This window comes from Lolium rigidum, chromosome 4, assembly GCF_022539505.1.
Source record: "Lolium rigidum isolate FL_2022 chromosome 4, APGP_CSIRO_Lrig_0.1, whole genome shotgun sequence".
Taxonomy (NCBI): Eukaryota; Viridiplantae; Streptophyta; class Magnoliopsida; order Poales; family Poaceae; genus Lolium; species Lolium rigidum.
In genome coordinates this window covers 205,714,693-205,725,189 of record NC_061511.1, presented here as the reverse complement: position 1 = coordinate 205,725,189, position 10,497 = coordinate 205,714,693, and the positions used below count along the sequence as shown (strand labels likewise).

Below are 10,497 nucleotides of genomic sequence, written 5' to 3'. Positions count from 1 at the left end.
GACACGCTCCGTTGTTTCGTATGAACACATGTGTTCTTAGCTTTATCTTTAATGTTCATTGCGAAAGTTGGACTATTTCTTTCATTGCTATATGGTTGGAAACGGAAAATGCCGCATGTGGTAAATGGTATAATGTCTTGAATAATGTGATACTTGTCAATTGTTGTGCTCATATAGATCATGTTTAAGCTCTTGCATCATGTACCTTGTACCCATTAATGAAGAATTACATAGAGCTTGTTAAAATTTGGTTTGCATGATTGATCTCTAGAGTCTAGATATTTTACGGTTAAGGTGTTTGAACAACAAGGAGACAATGTAAAGTCTTATAATAGCTACAATATGTTCATATGTGAGCTTTGTCTGCACCTTTTATACTTGAGTTTGCTTCAAACAACCTTGCTAGCCTAGCCTTGTATTGAGAGGAATTCTTCTCGTGCATCCAAATCCTTGAGCCAAATACTATGCCATTTGTGTCCACCATACCTACCTACCACATGGTATTTCTCCGCCATTCCAAAGTATATTACTTGAGTGCTACCTTTAAATTTCTATTCTTTGCCTTTACAATACATAGCTCATGGGAAAATAGCCTTAAAAACTATTGTGGTGAAGAATATGTACTTATGTGTCTTATTTCTTAATAAGTTGCTTGTTGAGCGGTAACCATGTTTATGGGGACGCCATCAACTTTTACCTTTGTTGAATATCATGTGAGTTGCTATGCATGTTCGTCTTGTCTGAAGTAAGGGCGATTTTCATGATCAAATGGTTTGAGTATGCATACTGTTAGAGAAGAACATTGGGCCGCTAACTTAAGCCATGATTCATGGTGGAAGTTTCAGTTTGGACACAAATCCTCAATCTCTTATTAGAAAATTAACTGTTGTTGAATGCTTATGCATTAAAGAGGAGTCCATTATCTGTTGTCTATGTTGTCCCGGTATGGATGTCTAAGTTGAGAATAATCAAAAGCGAGAAATCCAATGCGAGCTTTCTCCTTAGACCTTTGTACGAGGCGGCATAGAGGTACCCCTTTGTGACACTTGGTTGAAACATATGCTATGCAATGATAATCCGTGTTAATCCAAGCTAATTAGGACAAGGTGCGAGCACTATTAGTATACTATGCATGAGGCTTGCAACTTATAAGATGTCTTATACATAACACATATGATTTATTACTACCGTTGACAAAATTGTTTCTTGTTTTCAAAATGAAAAGCTCTAGCACAAATATAGTAATCCATGCTTCCCTCTGCGAAGGGCCTATCTTTTACTTTATTGTTGAGTCAGTTTACCTACTTCTTTATATCTTAGAAGCAAACACTTGTGTAACTGTGTGCATTGATTCTTACATGTTTACTTATTGCACTTGTTATATTACTTTGTGTTGACAATTATCCATGAGATATATATGTTGAAGTTGAAAGCAACCGCTGAAACTTATATCTTCCTTTATGTTGCTTCAATGCCTTTACTTTGAATTTATTGCTTTATGAGTAACTCTTATGCAAGTCTTATTGATGCTTGTCTTCAAAGTATTATTCATGAAAAGTCTTTGCTATATGATTCATTTGTTTACTCATTATCTTCATCATTGCTTCGAATCGCTGCATTCATCTCATATGCTTACAATAGTATGATCAAGATTATGATAGCATGTCACTTCAGAAATTATCTTTGTTATCGTTTACCTACTCGAGGGCGAGTAGGAACTAAGCTTGGGGATGCTTGATACGTCCCAAACGTATCTATAATTTCTTATGTTCCATGCTACTTTTATGATGATACTCACATGTTTTATACACATTATATGTTATTATTATGCATTTTCCGGCACTAACCTATTGACAAGATGCCGAAGAGCCAGTTGCTGTTTTCTGCTGTTTTTGGTTTCATAAATCCTAGTAAGGAAATATTCTAGGAATTGGACGAAATCAATGCCCAGGGTCCTATTTTTCCACGAAGCTTCCAGAAGTCCGAAGAGGAAACGAAGTGGGGCCACGAGGTGGCGACACACCGAGGCGGCGCGGCCCAAGCCCCGGCCGCGCCGGCCCTCGTGTGGGCCCCTCGTGACTCTTCCCGACCTGCCCTTCCGCCTACATATAGTCTTCGTCGCGAAACCCCCAGTACCGAGAGCCACGATACGGAAAACCTTCCAGAGACGCCGCCGCCGCCAATCCCATCTCGGGGGATTCGGGAGATCGCCTCCGGACACCTGCCGGAGAGGGGAATCATCTCCCGGAGGTCTCTTCATCGCCATGATCGCCTCCGGATCGATGTGTGAGTAGTCCAACCCCGGACTATGGGTCCATAGCAGTAGCTAGATGGTTGTCTTCTCCTCATTGTGCTATCATGTTAGATCTTGTGAGCTACCTATCATGATCAAGATCATCTATTTGTAATGCTACATGTTGTGTTTGTTGGGATCCGATGAATATTGAATACTGTGTCAAATTGATTATCAATCTATCATATATGTTGTTTATGTTCTTGCATGCTCTCCGTTGCTAGTAGAGGCTCTGGCCAAGTTGATACTTGTGACTCCAAGAGGGAGTATTTATGCTCGATAGTGGGTTCATGCCTCCATTAAATGCGGGACGATGACGGAAAGTTCTAAGGTTGTGGATGTGTTGTTGCCACTAGGGATAAAACATCGATGCTTTGTCTAAGGATATTTGTGTTGATTACATTACGCACCATACTTAATGCAATTGTCCGTTGCTTGCAACTTAATACCGGAAGGGGTTCGGATGATAACCTGAAAGTGGACTTTTTAGGCATAGATGCATGCTGGATAGCGGTCTATGTACTTTGTCGTAATGCCCTGATTAAATCTCATAGTACTCATCATGATATATGTATGTGCATTGTTATGCCTTCTTTATTTGTCAATTGCCCAAGCCGTAATTTGTTCACCCAACATCTGTTTATCTTATGGGAGAGACACCGCTAGTAAACTGTGGACCCCGGTCCTATTCTTTACATCTGAAATACAATCTACTGCAATTGTTCTTTACTGTTCTTCGCAAACAATCATCATCATCCACACTATACATCTAATCCTTTGTTTACAGCAAGCCGGTGAGATTGACAACCTCGCCGTTACGTTGGGGCAAAGTACCGTGATTGTGTTGTGCGGGTTCCACGTTGGCGCCGGAATCCCTGGTGTTGCGCCGCACTACACTCCGCCACCAACAACCTTCAACGTGCTTCTTGGCTCCTACTGGTTCGATAAACCTTGGTTTCTTTCTGAGGGAAAACTTACTGCTGTGCACATCACACCTTCCTCTTGGGGTTCCCAACGGACGTGTGTCTCACGCGCATCAAAGGGCGGTGCATTAGCATAGGTTCACCCACACAACACTTATCAAAATAATGAATATTAATCAGCTATATGAAGCGAAAGCACTAGACTAAATTCCCGTGTGTCCTCAAGAACGTTTGGTCATTATAAGTAAACAAACCGGCTTGTCCTTTGTGCTAAAAAGGATTGGGCCACTCGCTGCAATTATTTCTCTCGCATTTTACTTACTCGTACTTTATTTATCTGCAATATCAAAACCCCCTGAATACTTGTCTGTGAGCATTTACAGTGAATCCTTCATCGAAACTGCTTGTCAACACCTTCTGCTCCTCGTTGGGTTCGACACTCTTATTTATCGAAAGTACTACGATACACCCCCTATACTTGTGGGTCATCATTGTGTACCTTTTCCTTTTGTCCATGTCTGGGAAAAATTTATTATAGTAGTCATCAATATGAAGACGGAAAAAATCCCTGCCTTACACCATCAATTAGGATTTCAAACTAAATATTTCTGCAGGGATGAACTCAACTTGCTTTTGGGATCTCTTATTTGGTGATGCCTTTGGAGAGATATTGGTACAAATGATAATCAAGTAAACTGGGATTTCTAAATCTTGGTAAGCTTAGTCTCTTGGCATTTTTGTGGTCATTATATAATGGTAGCAAGTCCAAATCCACTTGAGTTTGCCGACCTCTGTCATTACTATTTGTAGATATGATCCAAGTCATATATTATCTCCCATGTGTACGTCTCATTGCAAGAGACTAACTGCCGTTTGATGTAAATAGATCAATCTATCTTGTCTAATTTCTGTACATGTCCTGGTTGTAGTTGAAGAAGAGTGTTATATCCCTTTGGGCGTCCCTAAATTAGCTAGGAAATTAATTAGCTTTTGCTCAGTAAATAGTGATCATGTATGTTCCAGGAGTTGAAATTGTCATGTACATCCAACTATTTTTTATCGCAGGACATTTAATATAATTGCTTATGTAGCAGTGAACTAAGATATATGCTGAAGTAGGAGCAGCACATCCATCAGAATTCAAGGTGAGCAGAGCAGCATCTCCTGAGATTACTGTCCTAATTTAGTGAAGTTTTTTTAACCTTCTGGTAGTGATAGTTGGGTAACAGAAATACTGTCCCAACCACAATTTGATTGCACGAAGAGCTTTTTGCATCAATGAACTGGTACCGCAGATCGACCAAGGGCAATCCGGCAGCAGGTGGCAACCAGCATGGCAGTTTCATCCATGCTCTAGGTTCTTGTTGTCTGCTAAACCTTTGGTTTCTGCTATACCTTTGCTGGAGGTAATCAAAAGCATCACTCCTTGTGCTATTCCTTCATATTATTTGCTTTTCCTGCCTTGTAAAGTATAGGTGGAAAATGGCACTAGGATTTTGACTCCTTGTAAACTACATCTGGACCAAAGTAAGCACTAAGTAAATGGCTGCAAATTCCGAATTTCTGATACTAATTAACATGTGGTTTTATCTTTCAGCTAGACGGTATTAACGTGATCTGCCTTCCACCAACAAATTCTGATGATTAATATGTGGAAGGCCAGAGCATTTAACAACACCTCTAGATGTACGTACACACATGTACGTACACGCAGCTTCTTCTTCGGTCGACAATGCTAACTCATGGTGTGCCGATAGCTGGAGAGGGTGTTTTTGAAGATCTACGTGGATTCTTAGAGCTTGTCAATGTTCCGGTGCAAGTTAACTATCTTACACGTATTTAAATTTTGTGTAACTGATCTTCAACCTTCGCTTTGGAGTGATATGTCCCATGTAATACGCATGCTTTGTATTGTGCTTTGGTCGAATTTTATATGAGGTTTCACCTACAAAATGCTATATTGTATCTTGTACCTGCATGTTACTGCATATTCGTCGAAAATGTATTAATTTTTTTAATACCAAAATTCATACTAGTGATGGGCACAATAATAGACCAGTCACTAGAGAATCCAACATGGATGCGGTCTTTCATCATGCTAGTGACATGCATCTTTTCTGCCTGTCACTATAACACATACTAGTGACAGGCAATGTTCCTATCACTAGTGACAGGCGGTACCAGTGACTGCATACTAGTGACAGGCACCTTGCCTGTCACTGAAGAGCAAAATGTGTCTGTCACTAGTGAGGGTTTCTGCAGTAGTGTACCCTGGCGATGTTGAGGGCGAATCCACCCCAAGGAAGAGGGTTCCTGCGAAGGTGATGTGGTATGCTCCTATAATACCATGGTTGAAATGTTTGTTCCAAAATAAAGAGCATGCCAAGTTGTTGTGATGGCACAAAGAGGACCGTAAGAAAGATGTGATACTGAGACACCCCGCTGATGGGTCGCAGTGGAGATAAATCGACAGAGAATTCAAGTCATTTTCAGATGACGCAAGGAACTTAAGATTTGGTCTAAGTACAGATGGCTTTAATCCTTTCGGGGAGCAGAGCTCCAGTCATAGCACCTGGCTAGTGACTCTATGTATCTATAACCTTCCTCCTTGGTCGTGCATGAAGCGGAAGTTCATTATGATGCCAGTGCTCATCCAAGGCCCGAGGCAACCCGGCAACGATATTGATGTGTACCTGAGGCCATTGGTTGAAGAACTTTTACAGTTGTGGCGTGAAGAAGGTGTACATGTGTGGGATAAGCACGAACAAAAGGAATTTAACCTACGAGCGTTGTTGTTTGTAACCATCAATGATTGACCTGCTCTTAGTAACATTTCAGGGCATTCAAACGAGGGATACAATGCATGCACACACTGTTTAGGTGAGACTGACAGTATATATTTGGGAAACAAGAATCTGTACCTGGGGCATCGTCGATTTCTTCCAAAACAACATCACGTAAAAAAAAGAGGAAAGTATTTCAGAGGTGAGGCAGATAATCGAACGAAGCCTACCCGCCCTACTGGGGATGTTATATATGATATGGTCAAGGATTTAAAAGTGATCTTTGGAAAGGGTCCTGGCGAACAATCTGTTCCGCATGATGTTGACGGACACGTACCCATGTGGAAGAAGAAGTCTATATTTTGGGAGCTACCCTACTGGAAATTCCTAGAGGTTCACTCTGCAATCGACGTTATGCACGTGACAAAAAATCTTTGCGTGAACCTGCTAAACTTCTTGGGCGTGTATGGGAAGACAAAAGATACACCGGATGTACGGCAGGACCAGCGAAGTATCCACAAAGGAAAAAACCTAAATCTAGAGAAATATCAAGGTCCTGCCAGCTAGGCTTTTACCAACTGTTTACTGCTAGACGACTCCTAAGTTCGCTTGATGATATTTCAGCATATATAGAAAATGATATATTTTTCCAACATTGCAGATGGTAGGTTTGCTTATATCGTACTTGTAGAAAATCGAATCTGAAAACGGGACTCTAAGTTGCCATTGCACCTTTTTTTTCTGCGCTTCACGGACGGACAGGATGAGTTGATGGTCGTGTTTTTGATCGAGTTGTCTGTCGGTACCGTCGTTCGTAAACTCGACGAGATAGTGGTCGTCGGATCCGTAGTTGTTCTTTTTCATGGTGCCCGCCGTGTTGTTGAGTTGCCGAGAGAAGAAGCTGTACACGCTCTAGCCGTGGTTGGGGAATGGGGACCTGGCAGGTGCGAGAGGAGCAGCCGTCTAAAACTAGTTAATTAGGCATCTCTACCACCGACGAGTGGAAAATACCGGTTCAGAAGTCAGAACACCTGGAGAAAGGAAATAACGGCCGTAACATCCTCCAATGGAAGAGATCGAAAAGAAAAAAAATCCTCCCATGGAAGCCTAGAGGGGTCCCGACGTTGCTGCCCCTCATGTCTCGCCGCTCGCCCCAGCCACCCTCCGCTTACACTACAGCCGGAGCGCCTCCAAGTCATACACCCTCGTCCTTTCGGATCGCAAGGGAGGTACACCTCCTCGGAATAATTAGGGTTCCTTAGGATTTTCTTTGTTAAACAGATTAGGATAGACCTAACGCAGCAACAACAATCATCATAGTTAAACTAACAAGATTGTCCGCAGTGATAAACTTGCACACAAGTTCTTTTTTATTTATTTTGCGAATGAACTTGCACACAAGTTCTAGCTAACAGATCATAAAAAGTACCATAGTTACAATAACATAGTGCTGGGAAACAGGTTGACATCTGCCATCCTTGGTTCTCCCTCAAGAAAAAACCACCCGCTTCTCCTTCCCAGCCTTCTTCTCCTCTTTATGTTCCTTGAGAATCCGCTGTGAGAACTCCTCCAAGCTGAGCAGCACTTTAACAGAAGCACCACCTATAACCAAGCCAACGGCAATCCCAACTGACCTTATCACATTGTTAAAACGTTTTGCTGCACGCATGAAGCGCCTACAGGCAGGTCAAATGAGATTATTATAATGATCAGCTAATATATATATGAAGTCAAACACAAAAGTGGCAGAAAAAGGGAGGAAGCAGCAGAGCATTTCATCAATTTACACATGTCTATGCAAATGGAACATACAATCTGTGTATGTTCCGATGTTGTACCATTTAGGGTCAGCTGGTCTAGGCACGACTTGTGCAGAAAGTTCCCGGAGCAGGAGCCTGTTGTGATAGTCAGTAAGGGGATAATTCTCCGTCAGAGATATCAGATCATACAGCTCCTCCTTCCTCTCCTGGATTTCGTCCTCGTGCTGGAAACACGTAGAAAACGAGGATACTAATCACACCAACATTTCATGTCACGTCGACGACAAAAAGAGTCGGTTTTGGACGTTTACCTGCTTCGAGCTGCTCATGAGCCTTGCAAGGAAGGGGCGGCGCAGCGCATCCACACACGAGGCCTGCGATCGCTGGAGCACGGCATCGGCCGCCGGCGCTCGCTGTAGCAGGGCGGACCCAGCAAGCCTCCTCGCACCGGATCGAACAATCGCGGCCATCGATCTCCTCCGGTCTGCAAAATTGAGAGGTTAGGGGGAAGCAACACGGGCGACGACGGGGCAGGAAAGGAAACATCGACGGCGAGCGTATACCTCGCGGATCTAGGTTCCTTAGGGTTAGGGCATGTATAACCTCACACGTTTATATAGGGCACGTGATTTTTTTGGTACAGACTACCTCCGGCCCTAATAAATTGACGCACCCACCCGCTAAGCACATGCACGAGCAGCTCTTCCTCCGCGTCGATTAAATTCGACCGGAGTGAGTAGGTGCTATGCATCCTCCAAAATTCGTGGTAGTTTTAGATATTGAAAGATGATTAAGTATTATACTCGTATAAAAATATTTGGGCACGAAATGATTCTCATGATATTCGGGCAAAATAACATATAAGAGTGTCTCCACTAGGGGGACCCTTAAAGGGATATGGGGGGGTGCCGGCGCTAAATATCATGCCCAGCCCCCCCCCCCCCCCCAATTACCTTTTTGTGCCGGTGTGGCCCAAGAACTTAGGTTGAACCCAATTCCTCAGTGAGACTCAGTGTGTAACTGCCGCGGAAGAGCAAACGCTGGAAGGGCAACCGTGATCGAGGCGTCTTCCCCATCACAGCAGGGCTTGAGGCGGAGGAGACAGCAAAGGAGGTGGTGAAGAAGAAGAAGAAGAATAAGATGAAAGAGAAAGCCTAAGCGAAGGCGGAAGGATGACTCGTCGGAGGGGAAGACGGGCTTGTTGGAGGCGCCGGCAAGCAATTCATCCGAAGAGGTGATGAGTAGGAAGCGTCGCCAACACGATGACGCTTCAGGGCCGTCCAAGAAGAAGAAGTAGTAGTTATTTCTATAATTTGTTTAATGTTATAAATTAATTATTGGTCTACTAAAATTTGTGTTGCTTGAAATTTGTTTAATTTTATAACTGCTAGGTTCAGCCGGAAATAGCATAACTGCTACGATATTCACCCTGTAGTGTTGCGTCTGCCCTAAGAGCGCGCATTGCGGATACCCAGATCAGCAAGGTACGCTCGCCGTCGATACTTGCTCCGGTCTTTTTCCCCCGTCGCCGGTGTGTTGCTTCCCCTAAATCCCTCAATTTTGCAGACCGGAGGAGATGGCCGCGGTTGTTCGATCCGGTGCGAGGAGGCTTGCTGGGTCCGCCCTGCTCCTGCAAGCGCCAGCTGCCGGTGCCCTGATCCAGCCAAAGCCGGCGGCCGGTGGCCTGATCCAGCGATCACAGGCCTCGGGCGCCTGTCTTGCAAGGTTCATGAGCACCACGAAGCGGGTAAACGTCCAAAACCTACAATTTTCCGTGTCTCGACGTGAATGTTGGTGTGATTAGTAGCGCGTCATGTGTGATACCCTGGTTTTGTATTTCTATCCAGTATGTTCGTTGTGAACCACCTGAAACCCTGGCCAAAGCAAAGGAGGTAATCCTACTGAAGAAGGAGGAGTTGTATGATCTGCTAGCCAAGTCAGGGACTACTGACCGTCAGAACATACATCTGCTGAAGATTCTTTCTGTACAAATCAAGCCGAGGCCAAATGACTCTCAGTGGTTGGTACACTCTCAAACCTATGCAGTCCTGTGATGTGTTTTGACTTGACAGTAGTTGATCCATTCTTGTAATCTCATTTCACCTGCCACCTGTAGGCGTAAGACGTGGATATTCGAAGTGTTTCAGGATGTGGTAAAATCATCCATTCCCCTCACTGGTACCCTCCTAGTTGGTCTTGTTATGATTGAGCTGCACTTATTCAACGATGCTTGTAACAAGAGAAGACTGCAACAAGTGGCTGCTGCACAAGAGAAGGTGGCTCATGCTTGATTACCAACATCAGATTGTTTTCCCGTAATCGTTTGTCTTAATTTCTGGGACTGTTTATCATCTGTTAGCTAGAACTTGGCTGCTTGGGATTGTTTATTCTGTGTTGGCTAGAATTTGACTGCTGTCTCTGGGATTATTTATGCTATGTCAGCTAGAACTTGACTGATATCCCTGTGGTGCTGTGTATGTTATTCCATCTATCTATTTGATTGCATCTGAACAAATGAATGTGTGAGCTCTGGATTGCCTATCTTGTATGCTGCTGTACCTCTGAAGCTGCGTTTTCTAACTGCACATCCAGCCAATTTGTGTCTCTAGATTATCGTATATGTTTCTTTAGGCTCTATCTATGCATACTCTAGCTTTATGCTGATAATCAAATGCTACTCCATCTGTCCCATAATATAAGATGTTATTACATATTGCATATTGGTTGTAGTATCATCT

The 10,497-nt window shown here is 43.4% G+C and overlaps 2 protein-coding genes across 2 annotated transcripts; one reads left to right on the top strand and one right to left on the bottom strand.

The window, feature by feature from the left end:
* Positions 1–7,416: 7,416 nt before the first annotated feature.
* On the bottom strand, positions 7,417–8,114 carry LOC124708030. Its single transcript, XM_047239721.1, has 3 exons — positions 8,071–8,114; positions 7,838–7,983; positions 7,417–7,675 (listed from the first exon to the last, which is right to left on the bottom strand). Exons 1-3 carry the CDS (start codon positions 8,086–8,088, stop codon positions 7,489–7,491), a joined length of 351 nt encoding a protein of 116 aa, XP_047095677.1. The 5' UTR covers positions 8,089–8,114; the 3' UTR covers positions 7,417–7,488.
* Positions 8,115–9,335: 1,221 nt separating this feature from the next.
* Positions 9,336–10,240, top strand: LOC124648087. The gene is made up of 3 exons (XM_047187910.1): positions 9,336–9,506; positions 9,607–9,779; positions 9,876–10,240. The coding sequence occupies exons 1-3, from the start codon at positions 9,336–9,338 to the stop codon at positions 10,048–10,050; spliced, it is 519 nt and encodes a 172-aa protein (XP_047043866.1). The 3' UTR covers positions 10,051–10,240.
* The last annotated feature ends 257 nt before the right edge of the window (positions 10,241–10,497 follow it).